General features: G+C 36.8%; 1 protein-coding gene across 1 annotated transcript in view; it reads right to left on the bottom strand.

The window, feature by feature from the left end:
- The window catches only part of SOX6 (SRY-box transcription factor 6), a 368,043-nt gene that overhangs the window by 174,595 nt on the left and 167,278 nt on the right, over positions 1-26,170 (bottom strand). Inside the window, exons 5-6 of the mRNA XM_044258889.1 lie at positions 23,482-23,654; positions 20,547-20,615 (exon numbers count right to left, since the gene is read on the bottom strand). Of these exons, the coding sequence (XP_044114824.1) occupies positions 20,547-20,615; positions 23,482-23,654 (242 nt within the window). The remainder of the gene's footprint in view (positions 1-20,546; positions 20,616-23,481; positions 23,655-26,170) is intronic.

Genomic DNA, 26,170 nt, shown 5'->3' on the forward strand with positions numbered 1-26,170 from the left:
GTCATGAGCTAAATATTTTAGTACCATTCATTTCAGATATGTTTTTTCAGTATTTGCTTCATTAAGTGATGAGCATACAAAAGAAGAAAAAATAATACTTTTGATTGTCTCCTTTGTCCCTTAAAATGATTTAAGATTTCAACTATTCAATTCAGCAATATCAGTAAACATCCACCGTGTATGAGACACCAAGCTAGACATGCTGGGAATGTAAAAATGAACGTGACCTCTGTCTTCAAGGATTCTATGATCTTGTTGGAAGGAAAAGACATGTAAGATGGGCTAAAATATGGTAATAGTATGATAGCATGTGGCAAGTCCTATAAGAAAAGCACCAGGGGCTGTGTAAGCTCAGAAGAGAAAAAGAAGAACTTTAGTTCAGTCAGGGGATGGGGTAGAGATGATCAAGGAACTACACTTAATGGAATTCTAGATTTTTGAAGGTAAAGATGAATGTGAGGACAAAAATAGGCATTCCAAGAAAAAAAAAAAAAAACAAACCAAAGCAATATGATAATTGACATGGAGACAGGAAGGAACAATCATGTTTAGGAAATAACACGTAGGCAAGTGTGCTTAACTATCTAGCAAAAAGAAACTCCAGAAATAAGAGTAGGAACCCTTTTATGGATGGCCATGAAATTCAAGCTAACAACTTTGAATTTTAAAAATCATCCACACATTGATATTCCCAAATGTACATTTCTAGTCCTTATCTCCCTTTTGAATTACAGACTTGTATGTCCTATTGCCTACTCAATATCTCCACCTGGATCTCTAATGAGTATTTCAATTCAACACTTCAACACTAAACTCCTGAATTTCCCCCTCATTCCCACTCACCATATTCTCACTCTTACCCTCCACTGTTACCTGTTCTACAATTTTCCCAATGAACGGCAACTCCATTTTCCCAGTTGCTTGGGTCAAAGTCCTTGAAGTCATTTGAAAATGACTTCATTCCCCTTCATTCCAAATCTCTTTGGCTCTACTTTCCCATTATATATGGAATCTAACAATTTCTCACTACTTTTACTGCCCAGGGCCAAATTATCAGTTACTTGCCTAAATAACCTTCTCATGGTCTCCCAGTTTCTAGCCCTGCCTCCTTCAGTCTATTAGCAATACAATATCCAGAATAATTCTGTTAAATTATTCTGTTAAATAATTCTGTTAAAACCAAAGTCAGATCATTATGCTACTCAAAGTTGCCTCACATTCCACTTAAAGAGCAAAGTCCTTACAATGATATAAAAGGCCTTCTCTGTTTTCATTTCCTATTCTTCTCCATTTTGTTCACCCTCAAAAATTACCCCTTCCGCCCAGCCATGGTGGTCCCTTGATATTCCTTAAATAGAGGTGACTTCCTCCTACTTATGAGTCTTTGCATCTGCTGTTCCCTCTGCATGAAAGGGTCTTATTCCAGATATCCACTTGACTGAACTTACTTTCTTTCCTTAAAGGCTTTGCTCAAGAAAACTATTTAAAACTGTATTACCTCTTTCTCCTTCTCTAATTTTCCTGCATAGCAGTTCTTATGACATGCTATAATTTCACTTTTCTCATTTATGCCCACCTTCTCCCACTGGAATGTAAGCAAAGCAGAAACTTTCATAGATTGCCATATCCTCAAAGACTAGTGTCAGAAATATAAATGCTCAATGAAAATGTATTAGGTAAATCAAAATCATTGGTAACAAGACACAATTCGATTCAACATCTCTAAGAAGATAAGCACAATGAGGAAAAATACCTTGGAATGAATGTGTGATGTGGAGACAAACAGACTGAAGGTGAGGAGACAATTTAAGACTATATTTCAGCAGCTTGGGCATGAAGTAATGATAATCTGAATCATGTCGGTAACAGTGGGAAAGAAAAATGGAAGTTAGATATGAGACATTTGAAGGTAAATTGGACTAGAATTGACAATTACAAGATGTGTGAAGAAAAGCCAAGATCAAATGACCTGAAGTGATGTCATTTATAAGAACAGGAAATAAAAAAAGAGAGGCAGACAACAAGTACATGGAAAGATGCTCAACATCACTAGTCATTAGCGAAATGCAAATTAAAACCACAATGAGATATCGCCACATGCCTGTTGGAATGGCCATCATCAAAAAGACAGGAGATAACAAATGCTGGCATGGATGTAAACAAAAGGGAACCCTTGAACTCCTGATGGGCACATCAAACTGGCACAGCCATTATGGAAACTGGCACAGCCATTATGGAAAACAGTATGGAGGAACCTCAAAAACTTAAAAATCAAACTACCATATTTCTCTAGCAGTTCCACTTTGGGGACTATATCCAAAGGAAATGAAAACATTAACTTGAAAAGAAATCTGCACCATGATGTTGTAGCAGCATTTTTTTACAATAGCCAAGATATGGAAATGACCCAAGTGTCTGATAACAGATGAGAGGATAAAGAAGTTGTGCTGTATATATACAATGGAATATTATTCAAGCCATATAAAAACAAGAAAATTCTGCCACCTGCAACAACGAGGATGAACTTTGAGGGTGTTATGCTAAGTGAAATAAGTCAGAGAAAGATAAATACTGTATGATCTCACTTGTAGGTGGAAACTAAAACAAACAAAAAAAATCTCATAGAAAAATAGATGGGCTCAGGTCATGATCTCAGGAGCTTGGGATAGAGCCTCTCATTGGGCTCTGTGCTCAGTGTGGTGTCTGCTTCAGGATTCTCTCTCTCTCTGCCCCTCTCCCTGCTCTCTTGCTCTCTCTCTCTCAAAATAAATAAATCTTTTTTTAAAAAAGCAAAGAAAATAACTTTTTTTCTTTATTTTTTTGCTTTTTTTAATATTAAATCTATATGAGATAATGGGTGCTAACCAAACTTGATGCAATAATTATTTCATAGTATCTATATGTAGGTTAAACCATTATGCTATACACCTTAAACTTTTACAGTGATGTATGTCAATTACATCTCAATAAAAACTGGAAGAAAGAGAGGCAGATTTACAAAGAAATGATATCAGTTGTTCATTCTGGATAACATCCTAAACAAACACACACAAAAAAGCAAGCAATCTTAACCTAATTAATTCATGTCAGAAATAAGGATGCTAGAATTTTCTTTGACTCTCATTTCTGAAGATCTTACTGTTTTTCATATTCAAATGCAATCCAAATCTGGAACAAAGATGCTTAGTCATTAGTTTAAGTGGTTTGGCATGTGTTATTTCTACTAAAACGTGGCTTCTTTTGGAAACCACAGTACCTCTGGGTAGCAAGCAAGAATACTTTAAAAAAAAAAAAGCATCTGGGAGGAAATGGTTTTTATTTCTTTCCTCTCCAAGTCACCCAGTCACCATTTCACACTCTAAGTAAAGATACCACCCATTCTCCTGAGTTAGATCACCAAGGCCATATATAGGGCTCAGACACTTTCAGGCATTATCTATACACCAGTAGAAATAGCCATGCAGGCTAAAATTATACTTTTTTTTTTACTACAACTGTTAAATGGTGTATGAAAAATATGATTCACTCATGAACACCACTTTGATAAATGCAATAAAAAGAATTATCTGTCAGCCGTCCATCATTACAAATAAAATCAACAGTTTTCCCACATTTTTGCTGTGCCACACAGAGCCTGTCATGTGCAGTAGAATGTTGGTCCCACAAAAGGGTAAAATTGCATGTCTGGCTTTATGCCGGTCAAGGTATCATATTTGAAGACTTTCTTATTTTCCCACTTAAAAAATCCAAAATGTAGACTTGTAATAATGTTTTTCAGGGGGATTTTTCAACAATTTTTTTTCGGGCACTTTGCAATCATGTCATTTATTTTATTTCAGAGATCCATTCTTAAAACATAGAAGTTTAGAGATGGGAAAAACAAAACAAAACAAAAAAAAACCCTTTATTTACAGATAAGGCATTTGTGGCCCCAGGGATTAAGTGATTTGCCAAAGGCGATTCAGCAAATTATTGGTGATCATCAAGAGAACCAAGGCCAGGGCGCCTGGGTGGCTCAGTGGGTTAAGCCGCTGCCTTCAGCTCAGGTCATGATCTCAGGGTCCTGGGATTGAGTCCTACATCGGGCTCTCTGCTAAGCAGGGAGCCTGCTTCCTCCTCTCTCTCTCTGCCTGCCTCTCTGCCTACTTGTAATCTCTCTCTGTCAAATAAATAAATAAAATCTTTAAAAAAAAAAAAAAAGAGAGAGAGAACCAAGGCCATTGTTTTACTTCTAAAATAAATCAAGAGGTAAGTTTGGCCAAAGTGTCTCAAGATTCAACATCGTGTCTTCATAAGAAATTATAAATTTCTCTTTCATTTCTAAAATTCTTTTCTGTAAACAACTTAAATACTTGGTGTGTTCTGTTTTAAAAACACAAAAAACAGATAAATAAGTAGGCAATTATTGTTCATATTTATATATTCTTACCTTAATAATATAATAGTTGTCATATAAATACATTTAAATGTTCTTTATAGATAATTAGCTGAAGATATCAAGCTTGAAAGGAAAGGTACAGAAATTTAAACATAAGTAGTCAGAAATCAAGATAAAGGGCTAATGAGGATTATAATACAAGTCAAAGGAGGAAAAATGATCTAGTTTATAAAACCTTAAGAAAATATGAACAGTGTAAATGGAAATATACCTGTAACTTCCTACATATGCCTCTTCAACAACATGGATTTTCCCCCAGATGCCAGAGTCCACAAATTGAGACAAACTAAACAAATCATAGCTTGAAACACCCACAGAAAATGTTGAAATAAAGATCCCCTCCACATTTTAAGCAATTACTGTCTAAAGAAAGGGTTCACAGTGTTGCCAAGGATGCTGCTTAGTAAATACTTTAAATTCCTTCCACTTGAGAGAGAAAGGATCCAAAGTATATTAGCCTCTCCCCTCCCCCTCTAGTGAATTAATATTCCATGATATACACCACCACTGCTGATGGGGGCACCTCTTTTCAATGAGCAGAGATCAGCAAATGGCTATTTCACAAAGAATAAAAATATAACCTTGTAATTTTAATGCGTGTTTATGTTAAAAAAATGTGGCAGATCCATGTTAATAAACCTTACTTAGGGAAAAAATAAAATAGTTGCTAAGCCATGGTGAGTAATTAGCCTTTTAGCATCCCCTTTCTTCAAGAATGCTTCCTCCTGTGCTGGTTCTTTTAAATAGCTCCAGTCCTGGCTGCCTTTGTTGGGCTTCGAAATTGTTCACATATGAGAGAAATTAAGCTCTCATTTAACAGAGACACATGCCTGTCAAGACCAGAGGAACAAAGACTAGTCCCTGGGGCCTGTTCAGCTCCCAGAGGCTGCCACTCATTCTGTTAGCAATGCTTACCCTTTACAGAATGTGTATAAAACCCAATAAATCATTTCATCTGCTGTGCTTAATACACGAGAGCTCAGACCATTTTTCAAAGTGTTTTCTCTTTCTCATACAACTTCACAGCTAGTTAGTCAAAAAAAAGGGGGGGGCTCCTATTGGTTTTTTGTTTTGTTTTGTTTTGTTTTGTTTTTCCACATGCAATAAGCCTTTTCTAGTCAAAAGGTAATGAGAATGTTCCCAAACACTGTTGGCATAAACGGAGAGGTAGTATCTCCTTAGATTTCTTCCCAGTATCTTTCCTACACTTTATGGTTAATAATGAGAACACCCATTTTGTGAATTACCAGTACATCTCCCAGCCGCTTTTCAACCTACATTCAGGAGCTAGCTCTGGCAAATCTGAAATGGTTAAGGACCAGAACTGGACAGACTTGCTGTCCTATTTAAAGCCAATATATTTTGCCCCTTTGGAAAACTCAGCCACCATGTTCTTTCAGGTTGGAGATTAAGATCACTACTTACGAAGGCAGTTCTTTTTACTAGGAAAATAAAATGGCCTTATAAGCCCAACCAAAATATCCCCTCACACATTCTCATTTCCAAAGAAAATAAGATGATCTTTGAGCCTTCTTCAGGAGAAAAGACAATGTTACCTTTTACACAGAAATCTCTGTACTGCTCCCTACCTCATTCCTTTACCTACTCCTCCCCCTGGGGAAAAATATGGAGGCTCTGATGAAAGACCAATGATCAGACTTTAAAAGCCTTCTAGTCTAGACGTCTCTTATCCAAAGTAGAGAGGGGGAAAGGCTGTGGGGAAATGAGTATCTTTCCATAATTATTAAAATAAATACTTAATTCAAAAGTAAAGTGCTTGTTTAACCTGACTGTGTTGCATGGAAAGCAAACTTACCAAGGATTTACTCCAGCAAGGTTAATCTTTCCACAGAAACACCGGGAGTTTCACGGCTGACAGCTTCAATCCCCAAGATGCTATGAACCCCAAAATAATAAGAAGCTGGTAGCACAAATAACTTCACCCTGCTCAGTAGGGAAGGAAAGCAGATCTGGATTTCATAAGTAAAACCAGATCTATACAATGGTTATATGGTAAAGCCCCGCAATTAATGGAAACCATAAACAGTTCAAGAAGCCAGCACTGCAGTAGTTTCTCCAGAATAGGTTTCACTCATATCTAGTTAGATATTAATCAGATGTACAACTGGCACAAATGCTTTGTGAAAACACAGATAACTGTACAGATGCTTTAGTACAAAAGAAAAAAAAATGAGATGGAAGTGCGTTAGACTCTTTTACATTCATATTTATGTATCATTCCCGAATGATTTATCATTTTTCAAATAATAAATTATTTTCATTTTTAAACCACAAATCACGTCCTGCAGGCCTTAGCAGATGCAGTGTCAGAATGTGGTAGTACAACAAAATTAATTAAATAACCCTTGAAAAAATAAAACAAAGTTTATTTATAAAAAATGACATTAAGGTGAACTGCCTAATAAGAACATGGATTTGCTTAAATAAAACATTATATGGTTCTGTTTTAGATTCATCCCTAAAGCCCTGAAAGATATTAGAATTTTAGTGAGTAATTACCCTATTTACTTCAAACAAAATGGGAGGAAATCAGAAAACCATATTAAACTCTACCACACATCAGAAATGAAATTCTCTCATTTTTTATCTTGCAACCCAATAAATAAATTGTAGTTGGAAAATTTATTGGGACTAGACGATGAAACCTAACAAGCTAGAAATCAGGATATGGCCGAAAGAATATCCATATCAACATTATGCTTCAAGCAGTAAACCCACTTCTAGAAAGCATAACCAAGTAGTCTCCCCTTCACAGCTTAATTGTTTTCAGACAGCCTGAGCTTCACTCAGCACCACCCCCACAGTTAGACAAAATTCTAACTACTTAACACATCTCTTTTCAAATGAAAATGCAACACTTGGGGTGAAAACAAGAGAGACTAGAAAAAGGTGTTACATGCTATATATGCCACTGACATAATTCTACACGAGGATATGTTGTAATTTCCTGCAATTAATACTTCAGCAAAGCTATAAGGATTTTTTTCCCCAAAATTATAATATTTCACTAGCAACACTAAAACGAAGTTTGTGTCACCCTTTCCATTATATAGCCCTCATGGCAGGAGTTTGCCATTGGCTGCAGAAATGTGTTTGGTGTAGACTGAAAGCAGGCATTTATGGGCCCTCTTCCTAAATATGTTTTTCTAAGAATCCCCGATAGTCATCATTTCATGTGGCAGGCATTACAAACCATCCCAATACCCCACAAAGGAAACATGAATTTGACCTCATCATTTAAAACCTTTCAATGGTTTAAAATGCAAACATTTCTAGGGGGACATGGCATATGCTGTGGCCAAATCTGACATTGGCCTGTGACCTTCTTAGGCAAAATTGCCTACTACTCTCCATTTCCCAAGGACCAGAGTTAATTCCCTTCATCCAGAGTCACAGGAGGTCATAGCAACAAGGAGTTTCTGCAATAGTCTTGTACAATGATCTTTGTTCTAAATATATGGAGAATGAAAATCACTGCAGAAGAATAATTTTCCAGAGGTCATGTAGTTACTAGCCAAACAAAAACTAGACACAGACATCCTGAGTCCAAGTCTAGGCTTCTTTCTGCCACCCTACACTGCTCTAATACTATTATCCCCCAGTTGGGATCATATCCTTTCTATAGGAGAAGAGCAAGTTCTGCTCTGAGTAAATCAGCTATCATCTCCATGGATCCCTTTTTACTAGGCTTGAAATCATGGCCTCCCCGAGCCAACAGCAACATACAAGTCTGTGGGATTAATTCAGTGTCCTAGGCAAAGATGGTTGGAAAAACAAGGAAGAGATAGAACGTCTTCAGTAAAATAGCCTGACACTACTGGAAAGATCTGTACCTGTATATATTTTTCCAACTATTTGGAGACCTGGTGTTTTTTTATTAACTGGAAGCTCTATTTGAGCAACCAGAAATCAGATATGACAAATCATAAGATCTGATGATCTATTGGTGATCACAATCTATCCGACAGGTGATCACAAGATAAAAAGATAGATGCCTGCTCCTTTTTTGTTACCTGTATTTTAAAAAAGTAAAATAAGAATAATAAACCTAATTATAAAAACAATTCATTCTCTTTCAGTATTTTTTATGCCTATTTGTATATAGCTGAGATTATAATGTACTTACATTATTGCATTCTGGGTTTTTTTCCACCTGATGATACATTGTAAGCATAACCTCAAATCATTAAAAATTATTTGTAAGTATCTTTAAAAGTCTGTAATATTCCACCACATGAATATACCACAATAAATTTAATAATCTTACTGGTATTGAAAATCAGTGTTCTTTCAAAGTACATTTAAAATTTTTACTTTTCTTATACAAAAGCAATACATGTTAGAAATTTTTTTTAAAAACTAAACTAAAACAAGAAAAATAGTTTAACTATGATTCTATTATAAAAAGACATTTGCCTTAAAGATTGCACACATAATCACTCGAGGTATACAGTATATCCGATAGATGTTATATTACAAATCAGGTCTCCACAGTCAGGTCCAATCTTACGGAGAAGGAAAGATAACTGTACTGATATGGAAGCCAAGTCCTAAACATAGAATTCCAATGACCTCTTCTACTGGATTGTCAATGATCTGAATTTCCCTCCCACAGGGGATCCCTAGGAATTCCAGGGATATACTTCTACCTTAAAACAGAGACCCTGGAAGGGCCCTGCCAGAGACCAGTGTATCTCACAATCTCCAAAGAACCAAATCAGACAATCTTAACAGGAAAACAGCCGTTGTATGGAGGCCATCTTCGAGAGCTCAACATCATTTTTCTTCACTCTGGTTTCCACCCTTGCACTATAGATACTCCAGCCATGGGCTGGAATCCCTCCAACATCAGACTACATGCTTGCTCTGTCATTGTGGATCTGACCTGGTCTACCTGATCTTCGGAGAAAAACCTCTGGCTAGAACCAATAATGAATACTACTATCTTACTTTTGCCTGCTCCTCTGGACTTTTCTTTCCTTTTTAAAAATATGTATGTATGTATGTATGTACATATGTATTTCTTATTTTTCTATTTTTATAATTCTTTTAAGATTTTATTTATTTATTTGACAGAGAGATCACAAGTAGGCAGAGCAGCAGGCAGAGAGAGAGGGGGGAGCAGGCTCCCTGCTGAGCAGAGAGCCCGATGCAGGGCTCAATCCCAGGACCCTAAGATCATGACCTGAGCTGAAGGCAGAGGCTTAACCCACTGAGCCACCCAGGTTCCCCATGTATTTCTTATTTTTCTTATTTTAAGTAGGTTCCATGCCCAGCGTGGGGCGGAAACTCACTACCCTGAGATCAAGAGTCACATGCTCCACTAGGACTAAGCCAGTCAGGTGCCCTGCCCTCTAGGCTTCTCCTTGGAGAATCCCAGCTCATCTAACTGTGCCTCTACTCCATCTAACCTTCAAACATAAAATCTAGAAACCTGAGTCTGCACAAAGCATTACAAAGAATTACACAGAGTAGGATAGAGAGAAAAACTTGGAACTACATTTTCCTTTTCTGAAGCCTCCTTTCCTCGTCAGTGAGCAAGGTGACAGCTTCCTGTCAATGCGCACTTCCTTCCTCTCCAACATCTTCTGCTGTTAAGCTCATTCTTCCACCACTATATCCGTGCAGAATCCTTCAAGCCCCAGCCTCCGGCTCCTAAACCGATGATCTGGGAGCTATCATGACATTCTCGATTCTCGGTGAAATGCAAGTCAGGAGGAAGGAGAAGCTGACAGCCACAGGATAAAAAAAGGTCCTTTAGGACAGACAAATACATGAGCCAGCAGCTGGAGAGCTCTCCTCTCCTTGAAGTTTTAGGCCCCTCATTGCCTCCTCAGGCACCATTCAATTATAGGAATCCTAAAGAGCCTTGTATTTAACTAATTCTCTGTACATTAACAAATGACTTCTGCCACAGCTAGCTCCCGAAACAGTGAACTAGGACTTATCTTTTATCAAAGAACAGCACATGAGGAAGGTTTTTCCATTTGGGTAACTGGTTCCTGACATCATCACAACTTTCAAAAAGGAAAAAAGTTACTGGACAACCAACTGAAACTAAAATCAGCTTTCTTGGCTCTCCCACCCCTTTCCTATGAATACTACAAGTAAAGAATGCATAAAGGTGCAGCCAACCTTTGTGCGGCTGGGAAATGAAGGACGCTAGTCCAGTACGGAATAAGCCAGGCCTGCTACGAGTCCTTTACAGTAGTTTGTCCACTTTGTCAGATGTTCCAGCAGCAGCTAAGTCACCCAGCTGACAGCCCTTTCCATCTGCACTAATTTCAGCCACTGTAGAAAATTCAAATCTTTCACCGAAATGTATGTTCAACAAAAGTCATGACTATGCCCTGACTGAGGATGGACTTGATCCTTCCTTGTGATCCATGAATCCCTTGACTTTCATTGTTTAATGTTACAACTTCAACATTTTCTTAATGGATCGGGTGTTAGATAAAATGAATCCAGCATCTTACAGTGAGACCCTGATCCCTTTTGCATCATTTGTTTTCTTTTATTTTGAAGAAGTAGAACTATCTGACTCTAACATTAATAACTTTGAGTGGGAGTTACCTTATGTGAATTAAAAATGGTTATGTCAGTACATCCCTTCAGAATTTAAAAGATATTTCCCTGTGCTATATCAAGAGTCACACAGTATATCAATTTTTATTTCCCATCTCTCAAGTCTGGTATGCATACTGTTTAACTTCTTAAATTCTAAGTATAGACATAATTCACAAAAGCTGGGCAAATGCTTGACTTACAGGAGATGGCATACACAAGATTTATATGAACAACTTTATTTTAAACAAGAAAGACTTTTGCATTTTGTGCTGCTACATCATGTAACTTCATCTGTGTTTTTTTTTTAAGCTATAAAATAAATTGGAAAGGTTCATTTACTGTCTCTCTAACTTCGCAAGCACTATTGATCTAATAGGAAAGCCTATTTTGTTGTACAAAACAACCTTTTACAAAAGGTGAGAATTTGACCCTGTTTTCCAGAATAAAATGCCGTGCTCTCTTTTAGACAATCTCCAGGCAGCCCTAACTCTTGGCCACCTACTTCTGAGTGCCTGATAAACTTACTCTCCTCTCACTGACAATTGAAATAGCCCTCATTTGGCAGCCAGAGAAAACTATTGCTCTTTCCTTTCCTTTAGATTATCATGGTCATAATAGATTTAAGTGCATTGACATTGATTCCCCTATATTCACATCACTAATTTGTGGGTTCTAAATATGCATGTGTATATAGATACAAACATACTTATAAACACAGATACTATGTATATTCTTCTCTATAAGGTACTTTGAAATGATACTTGGTAAAAAAAAAAAACAGCAACAATAAAGAAACTTATAGATACTGTGCATTGAGCACATACTAGAGGCTTTATATGAGGCTCTCTAATCTCACAACTAGTAAGGTACTATTATTATCCATCTATTACTATTAAAATGCAGACTCAGAGGCATTAAGAAACTTGTCTCATACCTAGTAAGTAGCTAAACAGATCACTGACCTAATTAGTAGTAGAACTTAAATTTAAATCCGGATTTATTTAATCAATACCTGTGCAAGTTCCCTAACAATTTTAAATTACAAACCCTCTGAAATAATGCATCGTATTCTCTATACTTTCTACTTATATCTACAAATCTAGCTTAAAGGTGCATTCAGGTTCATACATTTCACAAGTATATCAAGATGTGGTCAATTTTGTAGAGAATTTTTTTGAAAAAACACATATAAAAATAAATAATGGATTGATTTCCTGGATCATTTTGTTTAAGTAGTAACTGAGAACTTATTTTCTAAAAGTTTTTATATTATTATGAAATGCTATCATTCATTTTTATTTTAAATACCACCTCCCAAAGGAAAAAAAATATTCTGATCTCAACACATTCTTGTTTTGCCAGTATACCTATATATAAATAAAAATCAAGTTATTAGAAAAATTAATTAACTACACTTATTTAAGTTGTTTAAACCATGATCCTCTATAAGCCTTCTAGCTTTTAAGTAAAACACTTGTGACCAAAGTCAAAGGTATATTTCAGCTGCTAAAGAATTATTTGTTTAACCCATCTCCAACCCTCTATTTATCTAGATATAGATAGCTATTGATATAAATATAGATACACAGATGTTAGACAGGTAAATAGAGAGATGGTCCAAACAACTTAGAGTTCACATTTAATCATTAAGTCTGTATTACACCATCTAAAGCAGTATTTCTCAGTCTTGATTGTCCTCTAGTATCTCTAGAGAGTTTTTAACCATTTTCTACTAGGACTGTACCCCAGACCAATTAAATCAGAATCTCTGGGATGAAACCCAGGCATTAGTATTTTTAAAAGGCTTCCAAGTGATTACAAGGTATAACCAAGATTGAGAACCACTGATATCAAATGCTGTCACTCACTGCTCACTTTTGTCAGCTGGAGAAGGTGGCTGGAAAGAAAAGTATTAACATTAAAGGTGACCGACCCTCAATATAACAACATATCACTTTAAAGCCCCCAGAAAGTAAAATAATTAACTATCTAAGAAGTTTATATATAAACACCAAAAGAGTCACTCAGCCATGAATACATTTCATACTACACTATAGGAAGATTCCAATTATGTTCTTTTTATCTCTTTCCTTGTGGGTATATACCCATAGTTGTAGTAGTTCTGGGATATAAACTGATTCTAATGGCAAATCTTCCTTTTTTTTTTTCTGTTTAAGGACAAAGAGAATGTAATGAGATTTTTAGATGTTAGGTGTTATTATCCACATCTTACAAGCTAGGAAACTGAAGTGCACTAAGATTTATGCAAGTCACAAAAAGGGCAAATTGAGACACAACCTGAAATGTTGGAAAGAGCACTAGACTAGGAGTCAAGAAAATTGGTTCCACTCATAGTTCAGACAATATTTAACTTTTTAAGATTGGACAAGTCTGGAGTTTCGGTTTTCTTCTATAAAGTACAGGATTTGGACTGGAGAAAAAGTTCCAAAGAAGTTCTAAAGAAAAACAAAACTGGGGATATATGGATATATATATATATATATAATTTTATTTGGGAATGTCTTATTTTGCCAAATGGAAAACAAAGAAACAAAGTACATACCATCCATTATCACCTTTACTTCATAAAAAGAAAAAGCATTTTAATTCCAAAGGAGGTAAAAAAAAATAATAAACCCATAATGTCAAGGTTATCTTTAAATATAGCTTAATGATAAACTCACAATATTGTTGTCCACCAGGAATAGCCACCCGCCCTCACCCCACCCCATGAGCAAATGAGAAGCATGAGGACTTCCATATGATGTTTCAAGTTTAGCCTTCTGTTAAAGTGGAAGCAGTGTGAAGGGGGATCTTCTAATACCTCTTAGTGTAGTACTTTTTTGAGCTTTCCCAAAAGTTATCATTAAAGCCCATTTTCATATTTTTTGCCATACCCAAGTACGCAACTGTTATTTGCTTAAGGTTTTAATTTAAATTGTCTCTTTTTTTTTTTTTTGCTTAAATACATTTCTTTCAAAAGGAAACTTAATGGCACTACCTCAAATAGAAACCTAAAATCTCTTGTTATAAATACAAGATAACCGGGTAAGTATGAAAATCAGTTTTATTTTATTTTATTTCATTTTATCTGTAGCTAAATGCTGTCGCCTTCAGAGACTCTGAGACTAAGATGCTCTCTCACTCTGTCTTTCCTACAGAGAGAGATTAGCACATCCTAGAAAGGTATTAAAGACTAACATTAAACTAAGCTCTCAATGTAATCAAAGACGTCAAGAAGAAAACAGAAGCGTGCTGCCTTTTCCCCCATGGAACTGATTCAGTGTTACGTAATGGCAATGTCACATGCCGGCGCCACCTGGGTCATCTTCCCATTCCACTCCATACCCTCCTGCCTTTGAAGAGGTCATGTACTCTTCCTTTTTCATTAATTCCAGAAAGAAGCAAAGACTTTGGTTTCCCAGAATTTTTAGTATCAGTAGTTTGAGAAAGAGCCGGGGAGTAGAGTCAGAGATAAGTAAAAGCAGGTAAAATAGACAAGGGAGGGTCACCTAGAGAGGGTAAGGGTCACTGAAGCCCCAGTGCCTCGAAAGCATTGAGATTCAGGCTCAGGTCTGCTGAGCCATCTCTGCTACGGGCCACATTTAGAAAACAGGCAGAAGGCTGATTAATAACTCCATACAGTAAGTAACTCATAGAATGTGGGCAAGTATCACTTCTTATATTTAGATCCACTCCAACTTTAACAGTCTAGCGTGGCTAAATCGAAGTTTCTAATCCACAGAGAATTTAAATTTTTAGCTGGGAAGGTCCTTGCTCTTCCTGAATTATAGCAACTTTACCTATTCTTTATAATTCAGAAACTTCATCATTAAAATGTTTGAAGCAAGCTATGGAGCATCTATCATTACTTAAAAAGTTAATTAGATTACATAAAAGAAATAATTAGATTTGCATTTTTATCTTGGTTTTAAACTTCCAAAGAAGATCACAACGGCCTGCCTGTGGGCAATTAAAAACAGCGAACGGCGGAGAAATAGAGGAGACAGGGTCTGTTTTTCCTGGCGAATTCATGATTGAAGATAGAATTACAAAATATTTTAAGGGCTTGCTGAAGCTGGGGGCTAATCCTCGACTTCTAAGCTTTGTTTATAACTCTCATTTCATTGCAAGAGAGTATCAGATCCACGTACAGTGCCAATAGTGGTATCGAATTACTTCCAGCGGGTTTATTTAGTCCTGTTCAGAGGCTGTTGGAAGGAGATTCGTTACCTGATCAATAACACAAAAAAGAACTATTGGCTAGAGCCAAAACAGGAGCACTGTAATTGCTTTTTGTTTATCAATGCTAAATACAATTAACAGAGATACACCATATGACAGAGGGACTCCGTGAGCCTGGAGGGCTCCTGACTTTCATCAGGCTTGGGTCAGCTCCTGCAGCCATCTCCAGAAGACAATAAATGCCAAGTTCCAGCTCTTAAAATTAGAGGTCACTTAGATACTTAATGATGAAGCATATCCTCAAATATATATCTATTATTATTATCCTAGCAAAAAATTAATTAACCAGGTCATACAGGCCATGAAGGCTAATGTACAAAGTAATTATTTCTGATCCTTAGACAACTACTACGCATAAAAAGGTAGTCCTTATTCTGCTCAGCAGATACCTGAAATGCCTATAGTTAATCACACTGAAGGGAAAAAAAGGCAAGGTTTATCTCCTTATAAGGTGAGAGTAGGTCTCAAATTATTCTCTTTAATGGTTTAAGAACAATCATCTCCTTTTTTTATAATATTAGCCTCTCTCCTGGTTAGCAAACAGGAGGAAGAAGAATGTGTATCGAATGGTGCTCTATCCCATGACAGACACACAGAGACACACAAAATATATGAAAAGCACACAGGAATATATTATAGCCAAAATAGAAAATACTGTGTATGAAAAATACTCGTATACTCTCAAGAGCAAAACGAAGCTTCAGGGAGGAGAAAAACACTTGTAAATAAGCAGCCTGTAATACAGCATTTAAAGTAGAAAGCTTTCAGATGAGATAGAGTATGTGGAAAGCAGGAGCAATGGCATCTGCCATCTAATGGAGTTTGCCATCTAATGCATGTATGAAATGATGAAGAAAGGAATATTGTACATTCATCACAAAGATTAAAATTCATAAAGATTCACAAAAAGATAAGAATTTCAAGTTTCACAATTATACTAAAAAAGGCATGTATGGATGAATTCACTAAATCGTTGGCTCTGACCCCGGAAGCCAAATGCCCCAATAATCCCCCAACCAGTCAGCCCAGTGTTAGGAGACCAGCGTGGTTCCATCAGTGATGTGATACACTGCCCACAAAGCACACAATAGGAGCCACTTGGACATCTCTAAGATTGGGGTTTGAAGAGACATGAATAGGGAGAAAACACTGTTCATGTCTGGAAAAGTGAGTTTCTCACTGAGATATCTTCTTCCAAAGATTAAGCTTTAGCAACAAAATGCCAATATTAAATATGTTCCTGGTAATGTGCTATTGAAACCAAAAAATGTGGTACATTGCATCCATGAAGACTATCTTCTCTAGATTCAAGAACCATGACATGGGCAGCTGAGGTTGGATACATAAATTTACAGATAGATCAAGAAAGCAGAATTTATAAAGTATTTTCTCCTTTGCTTAGACTAGCCTTCTATTTAGTAGTCGATTAAAATACTGTACATATACTTTGATATGTCCAATAGATTAAAAGTGAGTTTTTTTTGACTGGTCAACATAACTCATAAATAAAATGCTTCAAAAGACTGGCTAAGATACTCGAATGCAACTGTGGGGAGCAAGGAAGATGATATGACCAAGCAGTTACCTGTCTTTTAGAATTAAAGCACAGGAACCTACATTCCCAATTCCAGGGACCCATATTCCATCATCTATTATTTTGGCTTCCCATGGACTTGATGAAACTGCTATTTCTGTCCAGGAAATATTAAAAATGTCTAACTTTTTCTGGGCTCTATATCGGGGGAATTACTTAATATGAAACAAATTAGAGGAATCACCATTTTCCCCAAAGCACAAACAGAGGGATTTGAATTCACTAAGGAAACAGCCTCCTAAAAGATCTGTTAATATTAAAACATTTTAATAATCATTTCAAGTTATTACACTGATTTTTTAATGGCAAAAATCGACTCATCAAAAATATAGAAACATTGGTTCACAAAACTCATTCATCTTACTTTCTCAACATGGCTTACATAGTGCCTCTTTCAAAATGTGGTTAGAATTTACTAAGGCAAAATTATGTCAAAAATTGTATTTAAAGAAGAAAAAATACATAAATGAAATGGTTTTTAACTACACATTTAAGTTTTGAATCATTTCACCTAATAAAGGCATGGGACTTCTACAATATTGTCTTCATCATGCCTTTTCCTACCTCTAAGGAAAAATCCTGCTTTTCACTCTTTGTAAACCATTCCGGTTTTCATTTGTTTTGATCATAATAGGCCCAGATGTGTTGGTGTGTGGTTATTACAAGAGGTTAGACACTCCTCCCTTCCTTTATATTACAGCTTGAAAATTCCAAAACAACAAGACTAATTCACAAGTCGGCATTCTGAACTAGAAGTAGAGTGCAATCTTGAATGTAACCCCTGATCCATAGCCAATTGCCATGGCTTAATCTTGCTGACCATGTTAGCTAACAGGTTCTAGCACTCAAGATTTTAAAAAAGGAAAGAAGGTCAAACTTGGCTCAAATTGTCTCTGTATACATTCGCTTTCAGAAGGTTTTGCACTCACCTTACTTTTACTCTTTATTCTGGTTTGTTCTCAAAAGGGACAATGTGTCTTTCATGATAGAAAGTGTTTGAAGCATCTCTTAAATCTCATATTTTGCTCAAAAAGTATACTAAAATTAGCCAAATAATAATCTCTTCTAAATTTGATCACGATGATAGCTTGTCAAAAACTGTATTTGAAAATACAGTTAACCCATTCCCCTTGCAGAAAAAAATAAGTAACTAAAAGTCTGAATATCAAATACCTGTTTCATAAGTGTCAGAGATGAATATGTTTTGTGTAAGGAGTGTTTTTCAGCATTTGAAAAATTCTTTGAATGGTGTATACTGATAAGATAAACACTGAAAAGATATGAAATAACGCAGTAGCTCAGGACAGAATGAACTATAAATACAGGTTATTGCTTCCTGTTATTTTTTAAAATATGAATTCTTATTACAAAGATTCCTACATATCTACAATGAATGCAACTCTGATACTTTGAATCTCTCTGATTTTACAATTTGTACAGCTGAGATCGAGTGCTGATTATCTTCAATTTTTAAAAATTTAAACAACAATATCCACAGTTTTAAAAGCAATTAAACTTCTATTAAAAAGCTTGAAAAAACAATTTCCCATCTTCTCAAATTGAACATTCTAATAAATAATATTTTAACATCATACTCTATAGTTTCTTGAAAAAAGGCACCAATTTCACATAGTAAAGTTATAACTATAAAATCCTATGCAATCAGTAAATACTAATAATATTTCATAAAAATTGCCCTGAACTGATTAGGTCGCTATTCATCTGACAACGTCAGTACCACAAAGCAAACATCGATTAAGGCAGCCACTTCATATGAACAACAGTGGATGAAGAAGTGAAATACATTCAAAGTAAATAAAGAAATGAATATAAAGATGTAGTAAAAACATTAACAATAAGTAACTGATAAATCAGGGAACATCTCAGGAAAGTTCTTTCATTCCTGCTTTAAAATAGGAGAAAGAGAGAGAACTAAATGATCAGGTTATTTAACACCTACTGAGTTCTTAGAGAGGAGTCTAGAGAAAAATGTAGGAAACCACAGGCTAAAAATCTTGACCTTAGCAGTAGGAGACACACTGAAAATTCTAATAAGGGCAGAACCAAGGAACACCTGGACAGTTATTTAATTAGGAATCTCAGCATGAGTCATAAAAGAGATATCAGGATGAGAAATTATCCCAAGATTTAATTGTAAAAGCTGACTGTCAAAAATGCCAGAGACATTCCATCTCTCTTGTATTTGGACTCTTTATTTTGAAACATACACACTTACGTAGGGAAGACAGAATCAGAATGGATTAAACAGCAACAATGAAGACACTGGCTAAAACCTTTGGGTGAAGATAACTGGACAAAATGCCAAATGAGGTCCAGGGACTTACTCAAGCACCAAGCTGGGGTACTTTAAATGGAACACCAAGTATAACTAACAAATGAAGCAAGGCTCTATGTTAAAATCACTGGCTTTCAGCAATGAAAGAGTAGAAGAGTAAACTATGACTTCATGCAATTGATTTTTTTTAAACATACAGGAAGGTGTAATATTAAACTCAAGCAAAGGAATGCCATAATTCACAATATACCGCCCCAACTAGGCTGCAACACAGATTGCAGAGGTTAGAAAACATCCACAGTAACCAAGAGAAAGCACTGAGGTTGTGGCAGGTAGACAGAAGTCTGGAATGAGTATTCCTCAGGATTAATCACCAGACAACCAGGTCTGTATTCTAGGGTTTTCTAGAATTCACATACCCATGTTCCTTTTAAAAAAATGGAGGTCTCTTCCCTTACCTATCTCAGATAGCTGCTAGTTACAATAATCATCAAGTGTCTAAAGGAACATCAGAAAGCAGAATTCCGGGGCACCTGGGTGGCTCAGTGCATTGAGCCTCTGTCTTCGGCTCAGGTCATGATCTCGGGGTCTTGGGATCAAGCCCCGCATTGGGCTCTCTGCTCAGCAAAGCCTGCTTCCTCCTCTCTCTCTGCCTACTTGTGATCTCTGTCTGCCAAATACATAAATAAAATCTTAAAAAAAAAAAAACAGAATTCCTTCCCAGGCCGTTGCAATCATGATTTATGTACCATGTCATACTGCCACAACAAAAAAAAAAAAGGGATTTTTAAAATTGTGTTAAAATGATTTGGGAACAAGTCTTTCTTCCTTCCTAGACTATAAGCTCCCTGAAGACACATAATTATTCATTGATCTTTCTATTCCCCTCAGCACCCAGCAAAAATGCAGTGAATATTTATTAAAGGCCAAATTAATTGTTATGATCTCTTCCCAGGTTTTAAGACTTGTCTCATAATTGACCCAATCAGACAGTCCTAACAAGGAAATAAGCATCTGCTTCTCCCTGTGATGCCATTAGATGGTAAAATACAAAACAGAAAATGGTTTATGGCAATAAAAACAGCACGTGTGTGCTACCTTTGAAACCATTTAGATTTCTACTGGGTGAAGGTTGGGCAAATGGCAACAGGAAAAAGAGATAAGGTTTATTCTGTGTACACCTCACATCCAAAAAGAATGCTTAGACCACCATGTGATCGTGATGGATGTTTCTTACACCCACGTATACAACTGTACAACATCGTTGAGTAACAGCCCTGTTGGTACTGTTGACAAGAGAGGGGTGTGTTTGCCGCATTTTCATTCCATTTGCAAGGAGGAAAGTATCTAAGTACCATCAGCCGAGAGTAATAAAATACACTGACCTGGATCTGTTGCTGCAGGAGATTAATTTTGTGCTGCTGCTGCAGAAGTTGCTGCTGTTGTCTTGCAATCTATCAGAAATAAAGTTTCATTAAGTTCAAATGAAATGCTTGCACCTTTGCCATTACCCCAGGTATCTCTCTTGGAATGACAAGAATGCTTTACTGCACTTCTGTGTGAAAGAGTTCCTATAAAATGAGAGAGGCAGACTTAGTAAGCTGGAGAAAATGAAAAATTTCAAACAGGTGCCACTTCTCTGCTTACCCCCTAAATCTTTCTCTGTAGGTGAACAGTGCCCTTGTATGACACTTGGGAGCAGTTCATCCATATCTGCACTGGTCATCTGGAAAGAGCGGGAATGTCGAAATCTGATCTTTGGAGAATAAAGACAGGAAAACTCTGGCTACATTTTTCTCAAGAGCTTGATTTGGATGTAAAAAGTAAAATCTGTAGGCAAAGCCGGGAGAGAATTTTCTATTACTTGCGGTCTACTTTGGTACAACCTTTTCTGAAGGAAAGATTTCCAGAACTGATACAACTTACAAATATTGTCAAGGGAGTACCAAAAAAGCTGCAAAAATTCAGAAATCTTTTTGTTGTTGTTGTGGATGTCATATGTACAAAGCACTTCTTAAAAACAAAATTTAATGTTTATCCTTTTGAGGGGAACGTGTTAATTTTAAAGTTCAGGATCCACATAAAAGTTTTACATTTCCTTCCTTCATCCAACAATCAAATCCAACATGTGAACGTGTCATCTGGTCTCTAGAAGAAAAATTAGCCACTTAATGCAAGCCCTGCTGAGGACAGAATCTGCCCCTCAGAAGAGCAAGCAACTTCTTCGGCATAATTGTATTTACTATAAAACATGAGCCAGGCATGAGGCTGTCTACTGTCTCAAAAGCTGGAGCCCCCAGGTTGGGGCAGGGGGGAAGGGGCGTGCTCAACGTACTCACTGCCCGCACAGGAAGCCAGTCGGAAAAGTGGCCAGAGACTACTTAGAAGGACTTGGTTTTGTAGTGCTCTAAAGGCAAGAGTTATGGTTTTTTCCTTCCTATTTCTTCTATTTCCAAAAGCCTATATTCTAGAATGGGCAACCTTGGAATTGGAAATGAATACGGATCAGCCCTCAGCTGTATATTTCTTGAGTCTTTTTGATGCTTCAGCCCAGAGCAGAGGGAAACACCCAAATCACATTTCACTCAGCCCAAGATAACAAAAAATAGCTGTCTACTCCCAGATGTTGCTTTGTGGTTTCTGGTGATGACTGGCTCATACTGGAACTCATGATAGAGCTGCTGCTATCACAGGCTAGAGTTTGAGGGATGGGACCACTCCTTCTCAAAGCTTCTTAAGCAAAATGGAAACTGTGTCTAATCAGATTGGAAAGGCCCAGTCTGCTTGTCACCATTCAAATCAGAGACGGACAACTCGGCAACTCTAGGTATAGATGCTGGATCCTCTGAATATTTATTTCCTCTTAGCAAACCAGTGAAACACTACTAGGCATCTAATACTGATGGTCCCTCCTAAATGATAAAGTGCTGCATAGAAATGCATCCAAAACACCACAGTGCAATTACTATCATCCACTCTAGACGTATGGCTTTGACACAGTGAAGTATGGTACATAAGCACCATGTGGCTCAAATTCTGAATTTTATTTGCCAATCGGTTGAGCTACATGCTCGCTTCATTGAGCATGACAACCTAGTTTTAAGTGTCATTTAATTTTCATTTTGAAATATAATTACAAAGTGTTCACTGTAAGATATCACTCGTCTGCAAATGTGTCAAGATTAATTTGTGCTAGCTTATTCACAAGTGTCAATAGTTAATTACTGTGTCATCTCTGGATGGCTAAATGACATTCTAACTTCTGATTTTTTACAGTGTTCCTTTATGTTATTTTCCATTAGGGGCTGAGTCCATATTCCTACATGTGGGCAAATATTCAAGCATATAAAATACCAGACGTCACAACTCATTAAAATCAACAGAGCATATATTGCTCTATATACCCCTATAAAATACATTTAACTGAAAAGATAATTCCAGTAATAATGTCAGATTCCTAAAAACTGCACATTAATTTGGGTCTGTCTGATCTAAAGCATCAGGGACTACTCTATAGGATCATTGTTGTTAGATTAATGTACTCTTGTGAGACAGAAAAAACATTTGGGAAAGTGATATATTTTTTAAAAGATATATATTTAAACTTTGCTTTTTCTTCTTCCTTCTTACATCTAAATCTATGAAATCAAATTCTTAGAGGAGCCATGTGCTAATTTGTTTTCAATGATTTACCTATACTATAAATAGAGTGACCATATAATTTATATAATTTATCATTCAAACCAGGACAACTTTTCCAAGTGGAATAGGGGATTATTAATAATCACTCTGGAAAACAGGCATTAGCCAGGGCTATTCTGGGAAAACTGAGACCTACGGCTACCCCAGCTTTATAGTCAGAGAATATCATGAGACCAGTAAGCTTAAAGATCCTCAAAGATTTTCTAGACCAGGACCCTCCTTTTCTGGATGAGAAGAGTAAGGCCTGGAGAGAAGCAACTTACTCTTGGTTAAGCTTGGAATAACTCTTGGTCAACACGAGGAATATGTGTGATGCCCACATGAGTAAGTCCCTAAGTAATTAATCAAATCCAAATGTTCTGGAACAATGTTCTCACTTCAGTTATGCCCGGTTGCTATGATGCCTTTCTTTGTCCTTCACATACCATCTCAGTATTCTTGAAGACCCTGGATTTTTAGAAGGCTTCTTCCTTTCTTTCCTTCTCTCTCTCTCTCTTTCTTTCTTTTTTTTTTTTTTTTTCAGGAATGCTTATGACAAATAAGCCAATCAATGTGATTACTCGCTGAGCTTGGCAAATTCCACATCTCCAGTTCATCAGCTCCTTTTGCAGGGCTCACCTGTTCTTGCTGTTGGCGAGCAAGGTCCATTTGCTGCCGTTGTTTCTCAATTTGTGAGGCTGCCAGTTTCTTCTGTTCATCATGCGCTGCCAGGAGCTGCTCCCGTAAACTGATCAGCTGGGTAATCATAGTAGAGAGCTGCCGTTCTTTTTCTGCCAGGCTCTCAGGTGTACCTGAAATGGAAGTGAGAAGGTAGCTCACAAGTTTGAGAAAAGTCTGAATGAATTGGGGAAAGGGGGGAGGGCAGATTTAGAAAGGGACTACCCGAAGGGACTTAATGATCCGGGACAGTAATTGGAGGTTACTGTGAGTGTAGGAACGCTACAGAATATGGATGGAATGAACACAAGTTAGTCATCGCCCCTGCCAAGAAAAAGTATTATCACAATAAAATTCTCACTCTTCCCTCTTGCTCTTTAAACCAAAACAAAACAAAAAGCAGAATTACCCCCATCCTCACCCTTTTATCGGATTCCTCCTCCTCCCCCCTTACCCCGACCAAATCTATCTGATCAAGCTAAGGAAACCTATGATATTTAACACCAAAGATTAGAAAGTATAGGTTCTGTTAATATTCTATAATATTAGTTATCTCTACCTCAGTGACTAACACAGGATCTGAGACCTAGTAGGTGCTTATAAAGTATTATTTAAGGAATTTTCCAATCATTGCTCTCATAAAACTTTTCTGTTGTGTAAGGACCTGTCTCTGAAGTCAGAAGCTATTCTCTTGGCCATGAAATGAGTTCTACAGAGAAAGGGGAAAACAAAAACAAACAAACAAAAAAACAAAACTCCCTTGCCTCAGGTAAGAAAGGATTGAATCTGATTTTCCCTCCTGTGAGGGGATCAAGCTAAAGTTCTCAAGTTCATCCTTAAAGGCAACAATGTTGCTTAGGAGGCTCCTTCACCGTTTTGTCATTTGTCATTCTTCAAAGGGAAAAAAACATGTGTGAAGTTGAAAAGGTTATGCATAAGGATATGCTGTTTAATGAATACGGTGTCGCTGAACACTTATGGTATGCACTAATGGTGCTGAACAGTCTTTTTATGGGCAAATTGCACAGCTCTCCTAAGTAAAGGGTACAGAATCCTTTTGTGAATCTAAATTAGAGTATTTACCACAGCATAAGATAAGAATTTCAACCCACTGTATTTGAGCCACACAGGTTTCATTATGAAGAAATGATCTATGATTTGAAAGCTTTTCAGAAAGATGCCACCAGCTGTCAAAGGGGACAAAGATTGCCGATGTGTGTGTGTGTGTGTGTGTGTGTGTGTGTAAGAGGAGACCTCCAAACGCCTTATGAAATCCCCCTCATTCCTTCTAAGAAAGCACCAGGACCATTTGAGAAACTAACAATTAGCAATGGTCCTATTTTCCAAGTGCCCCCCATGGACAAAGGGAGCCTTCAGAGGATGTCGGTGAGTCCTTGCTAATATATGATTCCCAGAAGGTAAAACTGATGTCAGCAGAGAAGTTATGGCACTTAAGGACTACCTTGGGGTTTGTAATGCCAATTCAAGTCCTTAAAAATTAAACAAACAAACAGCTAATACCCCATGTCCTTAAAGATTCACTGAATTGAAAGACGGCCTAAACTCAAAATTAGAAGAAAAATTAGATAGTGAGATGATGTTAGAAAATGTGTTCTACTGACAAAGGCACAAATACTATATTCAGCTGTTCTTTCCAGCTACTGGAATTGATTATTTTTTTTTTTAAGATTTTATCTATTTATTTGACAGACAGAGATCACAAGTAGGCAGAGAGGCAGGCAGAGAGAGAGCGAGAGAGAGAGAGAGAAGCAGATTTCCTGCTGAGCAGAAAGCCCGATGCGGGGCTCGATCCCAGGATCCTGGGACCAGAGCCAAAGGCAGAGGCAGAGGCTTTAACCCACTGAGCCACCCAGGTGCCCCTGGAATGGATTATTTTTAATGAGCTTTTATTTCAGCAATTAAGGGTTTCAGCTTGGTAAAAAAGAACTTCTTGATCTAGAAATATTAAAATACAAAAACAGGTTCCCAGAAGGAATCATAAAATTTCTTCAAAATTGCAACAAGTTCAATTAATTCATGTGTTTATATATATATATAAATATATTCATATTTATATATATGAATATATTCATGTGTATATATATATACACACACACATATATAGACACACAAATATGTATATATGAATGAGAAAATACAAAATAAATATGAAATGTATTTATTTGCTCATTTTATTCATTTCTCATTGAAAAAAAAAATACTTCCTGAGTGGCAGCTATGTGTCAGGTACTATATAGAACTAAGGATACTGACACCATGGCAAGAAAAAGCAGACAGAATTCCCTACTCTCATGCACTTTGTAGTCCTAAAGTAGGGAGACAGCTTAAACAAGAAATTATATATTTTAATGTAGATTATAACTTAAAAAGTATGACAAAATGATAGGTATTTGGGGGAAAGTTTAAACAAGTTTGGGAGGCCCAAGTGTAAGAAAGATAGAATGAAAAAGTAACAAATTAAGAGTAGTATGAATAGAAGAAACTAGTCAAAGAGTTGGAGGGTGGTCAAGGAGCTTTTCAGCAGAAACAAAATAGGCAAAAGCCCTGACACGGTGGGGGAGGGAGAGTTCCAGTGTGTTCCAGAAGTTGAAAGAAGATAGCAAAATTTGAGCAAGTAAAATTCAAGCAA

Source organism: Neovison vison, chromosome 7, assembly GCF_020171115.1.
Source record: "Neovison vison isolate M4711 chromosome 7, ASM_NN_V1, whole genome shotgun sequence".
Taxonomy (NCBI): domain Eukaryota; kingdom Metazoa; phylum Chordata; class Mammalia; order Carnivora; family Mustelidae; genus Neogale; species Neogale vison.